This window comes from Typopeltis vanoorti, chromosome 22, assembly GCF_054136105.1.
Source record: "Typopeltis vanoorti isolate ZY-2024b chromosome 22, IOZ_Tvanoo_1.0, whole genome shotgun sequence".
Taxonomy (NCBI): domain Eukaryota; kingdom Metazoa; phylum Arthropoda; class Arachnida; order Uropygi; family Thelyphonidae; genus Typopeltis; species Typopeltis vanoorti.
This window is the reverse complement of record NC_143570.1, coordinates 40,477,919-40,498,215: the sequence shown is the minus strand read 5'-3', so window position 1 is coordinate 40,498,215 and position 20,297 is coordinate 40,477,919. Positions and strand designations below refer to the sequence as shown.

Here is a 20,297-nt window from a genome sequence, read left to right as displayed (position 1 = left end):
AAGTGTACATTATCTCCACTGTTATTCATCGTCTATATGGGTCACATTTGGACGGAAAGTAGTATTAAACTTGATATCAAAATTGGTTATGTTAATCTTAGCTCTTTACTTTATGAAGATGATGTTATACTTCTGTATAAATCCAGAAGTATAACAGTCAGTATAAGTCAGCAAGATTCACTGACGAAATCGAATAACTTTGTAATAAATTTGGTATGAAAATCAGCAATAAAAAGAGAAAGACAATTAAAATACACAGAAACATTGAAAAAAACCTACTGTATCCATTGCAACTTTGAACGCTCTTGTAACTTTGATTCCAACATCTATACTGACTGAGGTACGGAGGCTCAAATGGTGAACATATAGAACAAGTAAAACATTTCAGCTATTTAGGTCAAGTGAACATGGAAAATTGAATTGGAAATAAACAGCAGAATTAGCAAAGTTGGTATGGTAGGAAGTCAACTGAATAAATTTACATGGAATAAGAGAGAGATTAGTCAAAACACTAAACTAGCTGTATACAAGACAGTGTTCAAACCAATTTTAATTTATGGATCTGAGAGCTGAAATAAAACTCTTGATCAAAAACTGGAGACCACAGATATGAGTGTCCTGAGAAAGATTAGGGGATAGAGCAGATGGCATCAATGGCAGTATCATATTAAAAACAAGGATATTAGGAAAGAATTTGATTGTTAGAATTCAGGAATGTTTTAGCAGAGTTAATCTCAGGTTGTATGGCCGCTTAAATAGAATGGGGAGAAAAGATTAGCCAAACAAGTGTTCTATATCAGGATGGCAGGAAACAAAGACTGAGAGGAAGACAAGATGTAGGTGGATTAATGCAGTAAAAAGTGTCTTAGAAGACAGAAATATAAGATCTGATAATATTGGAATGCTGACAGATAACAGGCTAATCGTGAGGAAAATTGTTGATACGAAGTTACTCATTATGTAACTTTTCATATAGTACTATCATAAGATCCTGTACAATCCCTGAAGGTATCTATCAGGAATTTGATGATGCTATTTTTTGTTCTAATAATTAACATGATACAAAATTTTTAAGATCCAAACAAAATCCAACGTGTCACGTGAGAATTAATGCTAGAAGTTAGTTTTCGATCATGGTAGCACACCTTGTTGATTTGTAATCAGAGTGGAATAAAATTTGGAGATCTTTCCCTCACAAGAAAAATCAATATTTAAAAATAAAAATGCTCATTATTTTTATTTCTCCCAGCTAAGCACAAATCATATTCCAAAATAAATTTTAAAAATTTCAGAATGCTGCTGCTCTCTTATTTTTACATAGCAAAGAAACTGAAACATATTTATTACTATATCAGGAGTTGCAATTAAAAATCATTTAGTAAAGCACGTCTTTTTATAAAGGCTTTTAATTTTAATATTAAATCATAGTGTAAATAATAACTGTGCAACACTAAGCCAGTGTAGGATTTTTTTCAGAAATAGATTGCCTTTATTAAAAAAAAAAAAATTCTTTGCAGACTTTAAGAAAAGGAGCAACTGATCAAGAAAAGACAGAATTTTTGAAAGAAGCAAAGTTGATGAGGTACCTTTATAATTTAAATTAATAGTTATAAATATATAAGCTCATAGCTTTTGAAAAATTAAGACCACTAAGCTTGAGATTTTTGCATGCAAATTTTAGAATATACAAAATGAAGATATATGACAGAATATTTTGAACATAAACTTAATGAATATAAATTACTTTTTGATTAGAATAAGCATTATTACTCTTTCTGTAATTATTCAGCTCAGTATCAATAAAAGTGAATTAGCTGGTTAAATGGAAGTAGCAAGGATTTTTCTCTTGGAAATGTGTGTTTCTTCCTGAAAAACTGGCAAATTGGACAGAGAAGATGTTAATTTAATGGATATAATATATCCATTAAATTAACATCTTAATAACCTTAAGCTTCATAACCTTAATATCTTCATCTGTATTTCTAACCAGTCAGACTAAACCTGAGCAGATAATTTGCTGCTGTCAAATATTAGTCAAGTGTGTTGCTGTGACCCGGGGAATGCAGAGGGTGAATAGCATGTGATGTTTAGGCAAATTGCAAGCTATGCACATAATCTTGCTGCCTCCTAGACTGCTAAACTGTGCCTAGAGAGAGACTGATCATGTGATATATTGTACTGGTGCTGATGAGGCCACATTATGTAATAATGGAGACTGGATGCCTTCTATATAGGCAAGTGTATAAGAATCTATCTCCTTTCACTGCATGTCCTCACTCTTTATTTAACTTCTGATGAGATGCTAAATAAAAAGTGAATAAAAAAAGAAAATTAAAAGAAAAACAAATGATTATATTGTCACTGTGGCTGAAAAAATACACCTCCGCCAAAAAAATCCTGCCAATAAACCTTAAAAAATCTCACTTCTCATCACATCACTAACATTCACAGCATAGGTACAAGCTTAAATGATGTCCACTGCTACATCCAAGAAAAGAGAATCAACTATTTATAAAAATTTTTAGATGGAAAAAAAAAACAACTAATTTTTTGCAATTATGTCAACTTATATATCTATACTCAGAAAAATATCTCATCTGTTTTTGACCAAACCTCAAAAATTTCAACTACAACAACAACCACAGAGTCCAAATTATGTCCAGCATTATTCCTTCACCACACGGGTGGCATTTTTGTATTTGCACAGTCTGACATTCCTTAGCTATCCTATCAGATAGCTAAGGAATGACAAATCCTGAATCTCCTCTTTTTTTTTTTACCTTCTCTTGGTTAAGATTTCCGTACATCCATTATACATCATTCGTCTGCCATCTCTTCTCCCAACATAATTTTGAAAATTACTGTGATCTCTTTGACTTCTTATCCTCAAATCATGATTTCTTGCAGTCAAACTACCCAGTGAAGTTCTTGTATGGTATATTTATGACCACAACTCCAGCTGGCTTCTTTTCTTTCTTCAATTTCACTTACCAGTCTAGAATTTGTTACGGTACTTTCTGTAAGCAGTGATTTAAAGTAATTCATCCATATACCAAAAAGAATACCAGATAAGGCTTCTCATTCACCCAACACTATTGATCTTTGCAGAATTATTTTTTTCTCTCTAAGTGTACTTAGAAGAAACTTCTCCTATTGGTAACTCACAAGATAATCTTTTACAAGTTTCATCTCTTATGAAAAGCCCTGATCTCGGTTCTCAACCTTGTGCCTTGTAGCATTACAGCCAGCAATGTCAAGTGGGATGTCTTCTTATACTTCTGTTCCTTCTTTCCATAGTTAAATTACCGCTTTCATTCTCCAGATCACATATACTTCCTCTGATCAAGTTACAGAAATAATCCTTATTGGAATGAGATCTTTGTTATTTACTCCATTCAAAATTCCTGCTCAGTAACCAGGTATGTTTTTTTCAAGAAGTGCGACAAGGTAGTTAAGAAGGCAGAAAAAAAAGATATAACGAGTAATTTTTATATTTACATTTTTATATTTACGCATGTACCTTATTTACATCTGTTCTTTAATTCCAACACAACATGTATCATTTGCTAGAAGAACATTATCAGAATCTTGAACAATCAAAATTCCAAAAAGATTCTGGTCATGCTGGTATGTCACTAATCTTACTTAAAATCTGTGCTCCAGTACTAACAGAATTCCTATCAACAATCCTTTGTACTCAGGTGGCAGTTATCTACTAGCATTGAAGCAAGTCTAAAAAAGTCTGCCATCAACCCTCCACTCATCCACTCATTACCATCATCTCTGTCCTCTCTAAAATAATGGAAAGCATTCATCATCTGAATGCCCACAAGTTAATCGCTGCCCACCAGTACAGATTCTTCTGTGCTAGATCCACAGCAGACCTTCTGATGTGTAAGGTATGTAGAGGGTCTAGAAACTCATTTGACATTTAAGAGAGTCTGGCATAGAGGGTCTGCCTTTCATCTTTTGTTATGATTGTTGTTACAGTGAAGGATGCAGTATGTAGGAAGCTACATATTGCATCCTTCAATGTAACAACAATCATAAAAAATACTGATAAAATTAAAAAAGATGATGGAAACTCAAGGAAAAGTGCTGCAGCTCTTAAATACTCAAATAGTCACATGATTGAAAGAATGGAACAATTACTCTCATTGTGAGTTGAAGAGTTAAATGAATGACACATTCGTCTCACACAAAGTGTAATGTAGGATAAAGCAAGACTTTGTTGGCTGATATAAAAGAGAAGGAAGGCAGCAACAAACTTTCATAGCAAGAAAGGCTGGTTTGCTGATTTTTAGCAAACCAGCTGTTTTTTTTGCTGATTTTTAGCTGGTGGCCAGGACATCCTACTGGATGTCTTGGCCACTAACTAAAAATCAACAAACCAGCCTTTTAGGAACATTTTCACTAGCAGTTGTATTTCTGCTCTAATGACCAGACATGGTTCCAGTTTAGTTTTTAAAGAACAAATTATTATTATTATCTCAAGATCCCATACAGTCAAAGAATCATCTAAGAAGTCCTTTTGTCATACAGCGCATCATACCACACCTTAAACACACTCAAATTGTCTGCAGACACCACACTCTAAGGCAAGGCATTCCGATCATTCACAACTCTGCATGCAAAAAACCTACTTCTCATTATCCTGCTCACACCCTCCTTATACCCTACAGCTTCAAGGGATGACCTCTGGTTCTACCCTGATCTCCCACCGTTTTCTGTAAACTCTCCAACATTGATCCTATAACAACCCCTTAACTTCTATGTCTCCAGCATGTCACTCCCTCTTCCTCCAATTCATTACTTATTATTGGGTTACAAAATGTAAATTGCATCTTCTCAATCTTTTCTCATATTCATCATTCCAGAGATCAGAAACCACCTTAGTCAGTCGCCTCTGGACCCTTTCCAACATTTCTTCGTCCTTTTAAAAACCATTGATATTTAAGTATAATAAATGAGTTTAAATGACCTGGTAAATTGGAAGGAAACAAGTGGGATTCTGCAAGTCTCATTACCAAGTCAGTGCAACTGCTGGTAATGAGTGAAATGGCTACTAGAAGAGAACTGATGCACTTTGAAAGAGGCATTGTAATAGGATTCCATGTCACAGACCTATCTGTTTGGCAAATTGTTCACAAATTGGACCATCCCAGGTCAACAGTCAGTGGTACCGTACTGAGATGGAAGTGCAGGGAGCCAATTACAAGTGCTCACAATGGACAACCCACCACACTCACCAAACGTGACTTGTATGTGCTACAAAAGATAATAAGTAAAATTGGTTGAGGTATTGGAAAAATTGGTTAAAGTCAGAATTCAGAAATGAGTGAATAAGAATACAATACTCTACAAGGAACAGCACGGCGTTTTGAAGGGTGGGTCTTGCTTCAGTATCAACTTTACACACTTTCTATAATAAAGTGAACATTTCAGTGGAATAAAAGAAATATCTATGGCATGATGTTGCTCTACTTTTCAAAGGCATTTGATAGGCTACTGCATAAAATTCTATTACATAATTTGAAGCAAATGGTTATGGATGTGCAGACAGTCATGGTGTTTGGTGACATGGATAAATGGATGGCTGATGGATAAACATCAATAATAAAAGAATACTTGTGCCTGCTCAATGATAGAGATGACTCTCATCATAGCAAAAGCAGTAACACATTATAACAAACAACCTTACTGTAAAAAATTACCAGAAAAGTACCAGTCAAATAGCAACCAAAGTGCAGGTGGTGGTTGTGGGAAGCAAAATGTTCTCCTTCATTGAGTCCTTGGACTCTTTGGAGGTGCTTGGTAGTAGTAATAATAATGAAATCTGCTTAAGCACACTGTTGTTCTAAAGAAAATTTGCTATAGCAGACTATCCATAATAATAAACTATTCCAGTGGTCCCTAAACGTTGCTACTCTATACATAGTCAACTGTATAGAGAATATCCAGATATTTGCTGATGATGGAAAACTGGGAAGAGGAATATTTAATAAAAGTGACGTAGAGATTGAAATGACTAATATTGTGGGCATAGGATAATGGTTGACAATTTAATAATGTGGAGTATATTGCAAGCTCTGTATTACAACATTGATGAACTGTACTGCAAGAAAATAAAATGATGAGGTGGGATTTGAGAATGGTGGTAGACAGGGAGTTAAAGTTCAGAGGAGATATTGCAAAAGTGGCAAAACAGCTCAAAACCTTCACCTAGATGATGAAGACTTTGATATGGCCATATCTGGACTGTTGTGCACAGATTTGTTTGCTAAGATGTGGAATGAGGAAGTTGGTGGATAGGATTCAGAGGTAAGTGACCAGGATAATGTAAGGTCTGTGGAATGCTCACTATAAGAATAGATTGAAGATTTGGGTTACGATATTTGATTGGTAGGTGGAAAATAGAGACATGATAGTAACATAAGTTACTAAAAGGGTTTTATAGGTTAGATGTAGAAGAAATTTTTCAATATATGATAGGAAAAAGCAAGAGCATCACAAAGGATTAGCAAGAGTGTGAGGACTACAGTTTTTGCTTGAAGAGTAGTGAATAAGAAGTGAAACAGGTTGTCAGAGGAGATTGTATTTGCTTTTTCATTGAATAAATTTTAGAAGAGGTATAATTAGTACTTCAAGAATGATGATTAGTGTGGCCATCCAGCACCGAGTCTTCTGACTACATGAAAATGCACATGTGATTATAATATAATGGAACTATCTTGTCTTCTTTCCTTTTTCTTGAGTCCCTAGGTATGCTGAGATTTAAAATTATTCAACCTTGATTATAGATACTAATATTTCTGCCCATCATATCATACATTTAATGTGTCAGTATTAATAATTTAAACTTAAAAAATATGTTTACATGCCTTTACCCAAACTTAAATACTAATTTGCAGAGGCAAGACCATTTAAACAGGAATATTATGAACTAAATGTATAGTAATCCTGGTTATTGTGGAATGATTGATATAATCTATTTCCTTTAAATGGATCTTTTCAATGTAGATTATTCTAAAGAAATTCAACTAAGAGTTATCAGTAATGTTCTGGAGATGAGAATAATTTCTTTGTGATTGAACATAATGCATCAGTTCTCTGATGCATTATGTGATGGTAATAATAAGTGAATTTATAATTAATTTTCAATAACGTCTCTATAGCAATGTGTGTTTGTGTATGTGCATGGGGGGCATGTTTCTTAAATTAATTAACAAACATATTAAAATATGTTCTTTGTTGTTAATTGTAAATATGTTAATGGAATGATTAATACTACATTGCTTTGATGCTTTTTTATTATTTCATTTGTTTTAGCAACTTTAAGCATGATCATATACTTAAATTGCTTGGCATTTGTCTGGATCATTATTTGAATTTCATCATACTAGAACTAATGGAAGGAGGTGACTTGTTATTTTATCTCCGATCTAGTCGACCCACAGCTGTAAGTCATTTCTCTTGTTCTAATTATTTGGCAGTGGTAAATTGATAACTTAAATTATGACTAAAAATTTTTGTGGCAGTATGACATCACACAATATAATAAGTATAAAGCAACTTAGGCTTTTGTTGCTGTTTATTGTTACTATTATTACTATTATTACGGGCAACTCCAGGGAGTCCTTAGACTCATCGAGGGAGGCTCTAAACATCATGTCCACACAACTGTACGACATTCTCATAGTATCTATCATACCTTGCCTTGAACTCACTCACCGTCATAGCACCCACAACAGACTCTGGCAGAGTGGACAGACTTTTGTGTTCGTCGTACATGTTGTTTATATCTTAACAGTATATATTAGAACACAGAAAAATAAGTAAATAATTAATTTATTAACTTATTGCTGATATTTCGCTGGTGATATAACCAGCATCTTTTTTTCTTTTTTATTTCAGATAGAGGGCACCAAAATCAGGACTCTAGTCTTTGTGTTGCTGCTACAATTTTGTTTAACTAGTCCGTTGATTACACCATGTTGTTATAGTCTCGCGTATTGTGACAGACTGTGTTTTGTGCCCTGAAGATGCTGGTTATATCACCAGCGAAATATCAGCAATAAGTTAATAAATTAATCATCATCATCATCATCATACGTATCAAGGATTTAGGCCTAGTATGGCCTGTTCCGGCCTTAGAAGTCATCGTTGAATCGTTTAAGAGGACGTCCTGGTTTTCTTTTTCCTAATGGCTTGTACTTTAAGGCTTGTTTTGGTAATCTTTCTGTTTTCATTCTTTGAACGTGTTCCATCCATTTATGTTTATATTTTTTAATTTTTTCAATTACTGGTTCTTGGTTTAATTCTTTCATAATATCTTTGTTTCTTTTTTGATCAAATAGGGTATACTTTGCAGTTTTTCTCATAAACTTCATTTCTGCTGTTGTTAATCTTTGTTTGTCTTTTTGTTTTATTGTCCAGATTTCACTTCCATACCTTAAGACCGGTAGGGCTAATGTATTGTATACTTTTAGCCTGGTTTGTTTTTGAACTAGGTTTGGTTTAAATATAGAGTTAATTACTCCTGTTATTTTTAAATATTTTGCAATTTTTATGTTTATATCTTTTTCATTTTCATAAGTGATCATACATCCTAGGTAGTTAAATGAATTCACCTGTTCTAAGATCTTGTTATCTAATACTATTTTAGTTCTTGCTGGATCTTGTCCTTTAAAGGCCATAGTTTTTGATTTTTCCGTTGATCATACATCATACCATAATCTTTGGATATCTCATTTAGATTTAAAATAGCTTTCTGTAAGTTATCTTCAGAATTTGTAATTATTATTTGGTCGTCTGCAAAGAGGAGAGTGTTTAAGTTAACTGTAGGTGAAAGTTTAATTCCTTGATGTAAATTTTTACTCCATTTTATTATTATTTCATTTAAGTAGATATTAAAAAGAGTTGCTGAGAGGGGACATCCCTGTCGGAACCCTTGGTTTATCTCTCTTGTATATGATAGCTCGTGATTTAATCTTATTTGTATTTGATTATTTTCATATATACTTGTGACAGCTTTTAGGATATTATTTGGTATTTGTCTTTCTTTTAATATGTTAAATAATATGTTTCTTTTAACTTTGTCAAATGCTTTTTCAAAGTCAATAAATGCAATATGTGTTTCTAAATTATATTCTCTTCTTTTCTCTATTATTAATTTTAGGCAGAAGGCTGGGTCTATACATGATCGTCCTTTTCTAAATCCATTTTGTAACTCTAGAATAAAGTTTTCGGAATATTTCATTAGTTTGTTATTTAAGATTCTGCTATATATTTTGTAACATGAATTTAGTATACTGATACCTCTATAGTTTTTAGGGTCATCTCTATTACCTTTCTTAAAGATAGGAATCACAATTGCTTTTTTCCATTCTACTGGGGGGATACCAGTTGAGTAAATTTTATTTAAAAATAATAGGAGTTTTCCTTTGAATCTTGTTCCTGCGTATTTATATAGTTCTGAACCTAGCTTATCTTCTCCAGGTGATTTTCCGTTTCTTGTTTCTTTCAGGCTGATTTCTAATTCTTCTTCAGTTATTTCCTTTTCATTTTCGTTAATTGTTTGTCAGTTGTCTTTTTTAAAATATTTGTCTGTCCACAGTTCTGTGTAGTAATTTAGAAATTCTTCTAATTTCAATTCAGTGTTTAATTTTATGTTTTCTTTGGTATCTGCATTTAGGTGTTTCAAAATCTTATATACATTGGGTCTTATTTTATATAGATCATGTTCTAAATTAGAAACAAATTTATTCCATGATTCTCTATGTCTTTTTCTGACTTCTCTTTTAGCTATGGCTCTTATTCTTTTATATTCTATTTCATCTTCTAATCTTTTACTGCTTAACCATTTGTGATAGGCTTCTTTTTTCTTTTTGATTATTTCTTTGATTGTATCATCCCAGATCTTCAGTTTTTTTCTTTTATTGAATTTTTTGGTCTTTCCTAAGCTTTCATTTGCTGCTGCATTTAGTATCATTTTTATATTAAGCCATTCTATTTCTATTTCTTCATTTTGTTTTATTTTATCTAGATACTGGTTAATTCTTTGTTCATATAGCCATTGTACATTTGTGTCATTCAATAGTCTAGTTTTATAAACAAATGTTTCAATTTTTCTTTCTGTTCTTGTTACTTGTAGCCATTTAGGTGGTAATCTTAATTTTATTTTAACAAGGAAGTGGTCACTGCTTATTTCATATCCTCTGTGAACTCTAACATCTAGTGAAAATTTTGATGTCTTTTCATTTAATATGAAGTAATCTAATATCGATTTCCATCCTCTTTCTGCCCAAGTATATTTATGTATGTCTTTATGTTTATAGAAGGAATTCATTATTTTTAGGTTATTATAAACTACAAAGTCAATCAATTTTTTACCATTTCTGTTTAGAGTGTGTTCTCCATGTATTCCTATATTATTATTAATTTTCGTGTTTCCAATTTTGCATTTAAGTCTCCTGTTAAAATTATGTAATCATTTTTATTTATTTTATTATATATGTTTTGTAGCTGATTATAAAAATCAATATTATCCTGTTCTCTTCCTTCTTCTGGGGTATATAAACCAATTATTGTTAAATAGCCTCTATCTATTTTTATTCTGGCTTCTATTATTCTTTCATTCCATAATTTATAATGTTTTAACTGTTTTGAAAGGGAGTTATGAATCCAAATCATGACTCCTGCTTGTGCTCTTTGGTCTCTGTCGACTCCACTGTATATCACATTAAAATTTTCAGTTCTCATAGTTCCTTTTAATTTCTTTTTTGTTTCAGTGATTACTGCTATTTTAAAATTTCTTTCATTTAATAACTGTTCTAATTCTATTTCTTTATATGCTATTCCTCGTACATTCCAGTTTGCTATGTGTATTATATTTTGTCGTTTCCATTTTCGTTTTCCCTTTTCCATTCCAGGGTCGTTTCCCATAGATTCAATCCGATTATCTTTTTCTGTCAGCTTACAAGTATGGTTATGTTCTCCATGTCAGGGGACTAGCCTGACGATGGAATAGTTCAGTGGTAGGGCTGCTACCATAAGGCTTCTGAACTCGCCTTCTTCCGAATTTAAACCCATAGGAGGAATAGGGTATATTGAAGGGGAAAGGGTAGATTATAGAAGAAATATAGTAAGGTTTATAGAGAGGACATAGTTGTAAGGCCAGAAATGAAAAGACCCCATGGCCCTCGAGTACTCTAATAGCACAAGGGTCATAAAGTAAGAAGAGTTGACTGATAAGGCCTTATAGGAAAGATTAAAGTAAGTGGGTCTTCCGCAAAGTAGAAGAAGGAGAGGATAGATCCAGCTAGGGGTCCATGGGAGTGTCGCTTCCCTTACAATCAAGATGATTGCCCCTTATGGCCCTGTTGGTCCACGAGTCCTTATTCAGTATATTCGGACCACCCCACCATATATATATATATACACACACACACACACACACATGGTGGGCTCCCCTATCCGCCACCCAGGGGATGCGCTCTCTAGGGGTTACAGGGTCCCCTGAGAGTAATAAATAATAATAATAAATAATAATAAATTAATTATTTACTTATTTTTCTGTGTTCTAATATATACCATTAAGATATAAACAACCAGACTCTGGCAGCTTATTCCACTCATTTACCACTCTAAAACTAAAGAACCCAACTCTAACACCCTTGCTAACCACACTCTTGCCCAGCTTCCATAGGTGTCCCCTAGTTCTCCCACCACCAGTCCTGATCTCAAAAATATCCTCTGAATTAATCCTATAGAAACCCTTTATCAATTTGAATGTCTCAATCATATCTCCCCTTTTCTGCCTAGCAACTAATTTCTGCAACCCACAAATCTTCAACCTGTTCTCATATGGTTCATTCTATAGACCTGCTATCATCTTAGTCACTCACCTCTGGATCCTCTCCACCTCCTCCCCATCAGGAAGGAACTTAGGTGACCAAATCTGGGCACAGTAGTCAAGATGAGGTCTTATCAAGGCTCGGTACAGAGGTACAATAACTTGCTTGTCTCTGCTCGTCAAGGTATTTTTCAACAACCAAGTGAGTTGATGAGCTGATTTAGCTACTTTTGCAATGTGCCCCCAAAACTTCATCTCCCTATCCACCAACACTCCCAAGTCCCTGGCCTCATCAATCTCCTGGAGTACAGTTCCACCAATGTGGTATACTGCTGCGAGTATACCACATTATCTTTTGTATTAGTGTCATTTTATAATTATTTATCATGAGTTCATCTTATTTTCCACTAAGACTAAGTAATGAGTATCTCATCGGTTTCTGATTCTTTATTTGTATTATTATTATTGTCATCAGACCACCATGGAATCAAATGACGTATAGGAAAAAACCCATTCATAACTCATCCAGAACTTAAATTCATTCACTGTTTCTGCACTCACCATGCTCTCAGGCAATCCATTCCATGAACTATCTGCTCTACATGCAAAAAACCTGCTTTCATTATGTTGTTTACATTTCTTGATGCACATTTCATAAATGCCTCTTGTTTTACCCCTGCTTTTCCCATTCCGTGAAATATCTCTTTCGCATTCATTCGATTACAATCCCTTACCAACTTATATGCTGCTTTAAACTTGCCAAGAACTTATATTCTTGCTTAATCCTCTATCCAACAAAGCCAACAGTATCATTGCTTAAGAAGCTATGAGGAAAGATTGTCAGTAGTGCATGGGAAGTGGTCAAGGATTGTTTGAGAGAAGTAGTATTGGACTGTATACCCAGGATCATGAGGATAAATCATGTAGGGATTAAATGGATGAGTAGCAATATAAAATAGGACTTGCAAGAAAAGAAAACGTTGTGGAGGTAATATAGAGAGAAAAGTGATCAGCATAGTCATGAGCAGTCAAAATGTAAGCAAGAAGAGTGACTAGTTTAGCTGGGCAGGCCAAAGTAAATCCAAAGAGTTTTTTGCTATGTAGCGAGTAAGACAAAATAATTGTGGAAGGATAACTTTAATCAGTAGCGATGGTATAACAGTAGCAAAAGATCTAGTGCTACTAAGCAATAATATATCATCCTGTGGAGACTTTGTAGTTGCTGATGTCTTAATTGAGGTAGACGAACTGGAGGTGGTCAGCATATTGAATATCATTGTGAATACAGCAGAGGACTGGATGGCATATCAGCCTGTTATGAGAATGTGCAAGAGAACTGGACATGCCTCTGATGAAGTTGTTTAATCTTAACCAGCTCTGGCAGAGTTCCAGGGGAGTGAAAAGAGGGTAAGATAGTCCCATTACATAAAGTTAGCTCCAAGACAGAATTAGCAAATTACAGACTAGTTAGCATCTCTGGAATGGTGATTAAAGTATTGAAAAAGTTGGTTTAAATTAAAATTCAGGAATGAGTGGATAGGAAAATGATAATCTATGGTAGGCAGCATGGCTTTGTAAAAGGTAGATTTGCCTTCAATAGTTTATTCATATTTTACAATAAAGCTACAGCAGAATTGGATAAAGGAAATGGATACACTATGATAGCGCTTCCCAAACTGTGGGCCGTGGCCCCCTTGGGGCCGCAGGTTTTGTTGAAGGGGGCCATGAAATAATGAAAACAAATTTAAAATGTTTGAAAACTAAGTAGATTTTTTTTTTATTTTAAAAGAAGCGTATTTAACTTTTATTATTTATTATTTCTTTTTTGTTATTTTTTATATTTTAATGGAAAAATTCACACATTGGTGTTGGTTCACAAACTTTGCTTCCTGCGTATTTCGGCACTTAATGAATATTAATAAATATTGCTTATTCATATGTTTCATTTCAAAGCATTGGTTAATTGTATTTACTTCGAATGCTCTCCAGGGAAGCTCCAAATCTTCCTGTCCCTTTCATCATGCGTTCGTAATCAGGGACTGTTGATATTGACTTTATATACATATCAAAACTCGTTTTATATTATCACTATCATCCAAGCTAGTTTTCTGTTACCAATAAAAGTTTTGCATATACTTCACACACGAAAAAAAGTTTAAACAAGTTCATGTGGGGGAGATAGTAACTCGCAGTGGTAAACAGCACGCCCTCCTTAACAGCCACTATACTGCAGAGGCAATAAAAACAAGTACTTTTATTATGCCAGTGAATAAGGCATGAGGAGTCTGTGTAATATATTTCTCAACAAATAGTACAGTTAGAGACAACTGGGATAAAAGCACACTAATCAATGAATCACATGTCCCCTCATACAGAAACTATGCTGTATAGACTGAAACAAAACCATATGTTGCATGGGCAAACACAGTGTCTAACTAAAAACTATTGTTATTAATTAGATGTGTGTGAGTTCAATCTCCCAAGGCAGCAATAAAATTCAACCGAAAGTGTTAAAATTCATAAAAGTGTTAAAACTAAGTAATATATATATATATATAATATATATATATATAATGAATGTTACGGCAGTTTCACATATAGAATTCGGTTGAAGAGAGTTAGCATTTCAACTCAGTTGTCAGCTATACTTTTATCTTTCGGTTGAGCGATCTTTTGTTAATACTGCACCAATCATATGCACATTTTAATAACCTGCCTTTGCTGTCTGTTTTGAGTTAGGCTTAATTACCTTAAAGGGAGAAAAATCACAAAAGAGAAAAATGTTCCTGGTCTGGGGATTCCCTTATTCAGGTAATATTCACTAATTTCATGTTATCAGTCTGTGGTGTGCCAGTATTGCTAAGTGGTGATATTATTTGATCTATTTTACATTAAAAAATTTAACCCTGAGATGGATAAGTGGCTGATAAAAAATATAAAAAAATTCCCACGAACAATCAGAAGAAGCAGAAACAGACTCAAAAAAAGGACAGTATTTCATATTTTACCAGAACAGTCCGCATCGTCTTCAGAACCAAACGGTAAGAAGCAAAAAATGTAATATATGCATTTGATTTTTGCAATATTCGCTGTGTATGTTTTGTATTGAATATAAATACAATAAATATTATAACAATATATCTCTCTATTACGATTTTTTTTCGAGGGGGACCGTGAAATATTTTAATTTTTGCAAAGGGGGCCCTGACATCCAGAAGTTTGGGAAGCACTGCACTATGATACTGCTGCATTCTGCAAAGTCATTTGATAGAATAACACATAGAAAACTGTTACATAAGTTGAAGCAAATGGGAAATGATATGAAGTTGGTGCATGGATAGTGGGGTGGCTGACAGACAGATTGGAGGATAGTATATGGAGTGAAATCAAAGCAAATTGAAATTACTAGTGGAGTGTTTCAGGGTTCTGTACCAGAGTCATTACTCTGTAATTTGTATATTACAATTATTATAATTATTGCACCCTCTATGGAGTTGACAGACCCATTTTGGAAGGTTCATTGAACTGAAATCATGTTTATCATACCAAATCTTAAAATCCTTAACACTCCTTGCATCAACAACACATTCTGGTAATGCGTTCCATTCACTGCCAATTCTCCATGTAAAAAATCTACTCCTCACATCTCTCTTTACCACACTTTTACATAACTTCCAGGGATGGCCTCTGGCTTTTTCCCCCCTTTTTCCTATCTGGATTAATCTAATAAAATCCTGTCACTAATTTCAATATCTATCATATTACCTCTTTTCCTCCTATTCACCAAATTCTGCAACCCACATTTCTTCAACTTCTCTCCATAGCTAGCATTGCATAGTCCTGCTATTGTCTTGGTCACTTGTCTCTGGACCCTCTCCAATGTTTCCACATCACACTGAAAACCAGGTGACCCAATTTGAGCACCATAGTCCAAGTGTGGTCTGACCAGTGCTTTATACAGTGGCATAACTACTTATCCATACAGGTTACAGTATTTTTTACCATAGCAGCACTATAATATGCAGTCTTTGCAACATTTCCAATATGCCCTCTGAACTTCAGTCTGTCAACACCATCACACCCGAATCTTGGCCACTTCCTGCAGTACAGCACTGTCAATATAGTACACAGCCTTATATTTCTACACTCCAAAATGCAACACCTTGCACTTATTGATATTAAAACTACAACCCCACTCTTTTGTCCAAGTCAAAAGTCGATTTAAATCTTCCTGAAGGGAATGAACATCAGCAGTGCTACTTATAATTCTTCCCCAATTCTCTCTCTTTGCATCATCAGCAAACAACTGAAGATTCCCAGTCAATCAACATGATATATCATTTACAAACAAGTTAAACAGCAGGACCCAAGAACAGAATCCTGGGGCATGCCGCTGGTTACCCTCCTTTTTCCAGACACTACTCCATCATACACAACTTGATGGTATAGTTCAGAGAGCCAATCTACGATCCACTTAACAAATATACTATCTTTGGCTCAGATATGTCGATGATATTTTTGCCATTTGGCCCCACGGCGGCGAAGCACTAAATACATTCCTTAGCCACCTGAACAAACAACACAAATGCATCCAATTCACCATTGAAATAGAAAAAAAACAACTCTCTTCCATTCCTAGACACACTCATTACACGTCTTCCCTCAGGCTGTTTCTCCTTCTCAATCTACCCCAAACCTACACACATAGGCCAGTACATACACAAAACTTCTTATCACCACCCAACACAAAAACTAGAGGTCATAAGCACCCTTAAACACAAAGCTCAAACTATCTGTTCAAATGAACAAGCTCTTAACCAGGAATACAAGATCATCAACCATACCTTTATAAAAAAATGGATACAGTAAAAAAACCATCCACAAGATCCTCCACAGAGATACCACTAAAAAAAAAACAGATTTCAAGAATGCTGTTGCCATACCATATGTTAGAGGCATTTCCGAAAAAATAGACAGAACACTATACAAATACAACATCAAAATCACCTTTAAACTCCCGACAAAATTAAGACTACTCAGTTCTTCCAAGGATCCCCTGCCACACCTAGCCCACCCAGGTGTTTACAAAATACAATGCACATGTAACATACCATACATAGGGGAAACAGGGCAAACCATCCCAATCAGGAAGGATGAACACAAACGACACATTACATACATCCATTTTGGAAAAACTGGCCTTTCTAACCACGCACTCGAAACATACCACAGAATTGATTGGAAAGGTACCGAGTCCCTACACCACACCAAAATCTGGTTCGAGAGGAAATTCAAAGAGGCATGTGAAATGCTCAAACATAATCTAAATCTGAATAAAAATGATGGTCTAACCATTCCAAGACTGGGGAGGACCCATCTGCAACCTTCATAGTAACCACAAAGAAAAATCTCAATACAAGAAGACTTGGTGAAGTGTTTTTTTTTTTCTTTCTTTTCCCAGAACATTCAATAACAACCTGAACTGTACAAATCCAGAAGAAAATCGTAGTATAATAATATGACCTGTACAATTCCAGAAGAATCTTAGTACATGAGGACTTTAGCAGAGTTTATTGTAGTTTTCAGTTATTTATTTTATTTATTTTTTTTTATCACTAGAGGTTAGGCTAAGAAAAAGATTAGTTAACAACGTAGATTTAATTTACCTTTTATAGAGTGCAACAGCATGTAGCTTGGTTCTGTATACACATGTATCCTTCTGATGATGACCTCGATACAGGGGTCAAAACGTCAAGTGTTATTTTATTATTAATTAGTAAAATAATCATTTCAACACGTGTGTTTTGTGTCCCTAAATTCTTAAATATGAATACTATTTATTTCCATCCTCTGCAGCTTGTATACCAACTTATCATGTGGTAATCTATCAAATACTTTTTCAAAGTCCAAGAATATCGCTGTGTATGATTCTCCCTTATCTAACACACTTGTTACCTTATCATAAAATGTAAGTAAACTGCTAAAACAAGACCTACCCTTTACAAATCCATGCTAATCATCATAAAGAATGCTATGTCCATCAACCCAATCCAGTATTCTATTCCTAACCAATCTCTCCAATACCTTGACTACAACTGCAGTTATACAGACTGGTCTGTAATTGGAAACTTCTGTCCTAGAACCATGCTTGTGGAGTGGTAATTTTGCCTTCTTTCCACTCCTTAGGACCCTACCCACTGCAAGACTTTCATAAGGGCATAGCTAACTGTTGTGCACATTCCTTAAGAATATGTGGTGATATGTCATCCATTCCCACAGCCTTATTAACGTCTAACACATCTAACCCAATCAATACTTGATGCACCTCTGATTCTTTCACTTCCAATTCTCCTAATACTTGCCTCCCTTCTATATATTGCACCGCATCATTTACACACTGCATCAGTATGATATATGCTGATAAAGTGCTCGTTCAATAATTCCACTATACCTTTTGCAACTGTTATTTTGCTGCCATGACTATCCCCAGTGTCAACCTGCCATAGTTATTCTCTCTTGCTTGCCATATAGCAGAAAATTCTCTTGAGTTAACCTTGGCCTGTCCAGCCAATCTCCTCTCATACCACACATTTACTTTCTTTACCATGTTCATCACTTTCCAAGCCTGCACCTTATACTCTTCATGGATCTGATCACCACCAACCATCTTGTACCTCTTCCACAGCATTTTTTTTACCAAAAAAGCTTGCTTGATTTCACTGTTCATCCATTTCACTCCAACTATATTTACTCGCTTACCCTTTTCACTCCAACTGCATACCTTTGGTATGCAGTTATACATTGCTGTGTCAGATACTGCCTCGTAAATCTCCATGCACTGTCAACATCTTTTCTGAGCAGAAAAGATGTTGACAGTGCATTTACCCAATGTACTGATGCTAACTAACTACAGAGCTTCCTATAATCACTTGCTTTATATTTCCATGTATATCATTTTTTGCAGTACCCTTTTATTGTTTTACCACTTCCAAAGAAGTACCTCATGAGCACTCTTGCCAACCAACAGCAGTGTCAACACCTCATTAACAGCTACATCTTGGGAAGTTATCACCAAATCCAAAATATTAATGCCTGTAGTTGCTTCAGTCACATGCTGCTTAAAATATTTATCTCTTAGAAATTCAACAAACTCACTCTTCTTGTTCCCATACACTATCTCCTCATTCCATTCTATATTCCTGTAATTAGCATCTTCTATCAGGATCACCTCCTTTTTACATGCCCTACCAATTTGCCTAAGCATTTCACAGTCAGTATTCTCTACATTCCCTGGCCTATAACAGCATCCTATCAGATATACTAACTTATTAATCCCAAATTTACACCTCACAGATTTAAAATATGTGCATGCATTATCAACTTCCACACTTTGTGGACACAATTCCTCTTCCTTCCTCCTCCTCTTTTCACATTCCTATCCTTCCAGAAAAGTATATATCCTTCCATTTCTATTCCTGATATCACATCCTTCTCAGACAACAAAGTTTCACTTATTCCAATTATCTTTGGGTATACTGACTCAATCAGTGCAACAAACTCAGCTCTCTGGTTTGAAATACTCCTTACATTTGTGTACAAACATAACAATCCCTATGTCTTTGAGGCCATTCTACCAGCACCAACATTCTTTGTTCTAGTTGCTATATCACACCTCTTTCTCTCTCTCTCTCTCTCTTTTGTCGGACTATTCCTGTTTTTCTAATCCTGACTCTGATTTCCATTCCTACCTGTTTCATCCTCATCTTTATGCATTCCATCACCTTATGCTGCTGCAATCACATTTTCACTCTTGTATTCATCTTCTTCCTGTTGTACAATCCATTTAGTTGTACTATCCTTCTTCCCAAGTAGATTCTGATAATTTAATACAATAACTTCTTGACTCTGTGTCTTCTCAGGAAATAATAGCCTTTCTAAATGTCCAACACAAAACCCATTCAAATGCAGTCATCTATCAACTTTAAACCTTTCCATCGTTCCTTCAAATTCACTCCATAGATTTACAAACTGAACCCCCTTTGTCTCACACAACTCAGCCATCTTACTATTCATTATCTCTACTCTCCTTCTCGGTTCACTAATATCATATCTGAGCAATATGCTAACACCTTTTCCAACAACACTATTATCCTTTACCTGCCACAACAACTTCCTCAAATCTCTATCGACATTCTTTTTTTCCTCAACTAAGTCATTTGTGTCCACAACTTCACTAATTTTGATGGCTGAGCTTTCTTTTTCTGCAAGACATCAGTTATTTGCTTCATTGTTCCACCAGGAAAGCATGTTTTTGCTTTACTAGTCATCACCTCTAATGATCGAGTCCCATACAATGATATATGACTATTCTTTGACTCTTTCTTTGTAATGTTAACCTCCTCCAAGTGAATATTAATGATATAGGGAATGATTTAAAGGAAAG

The 20,297-nt window shown here is 34.7% G+C and overlaps 1 protein-coding gene across 1 annotated transcript in view; it reads left to right on the top strand.

Annotated features, from left to right (window-relative positions):
- Nucleotides 1-20,297, top strand: part of LOC150094345 (proto-oncogene tyrosine-protein kinase ROS-like) — a 719,271-nt gene that overhangs the window by 606,188 nt on the left and 92,786 nt on the right. Inside the window, exons 37-38 of the mRNA XM_090412445.1 lie at nt 1,518-1,582; nt 7,330-7,459. Coding sequence (XP_090268571.1) covers nt 1,518-1,582; nt 7,330-7,459 — 195 coding nt within the window. The remainder of the gene's footprint in view (nt 1-1,517; nt 1,583-7,329; nt 7,460-20,297) is intronic.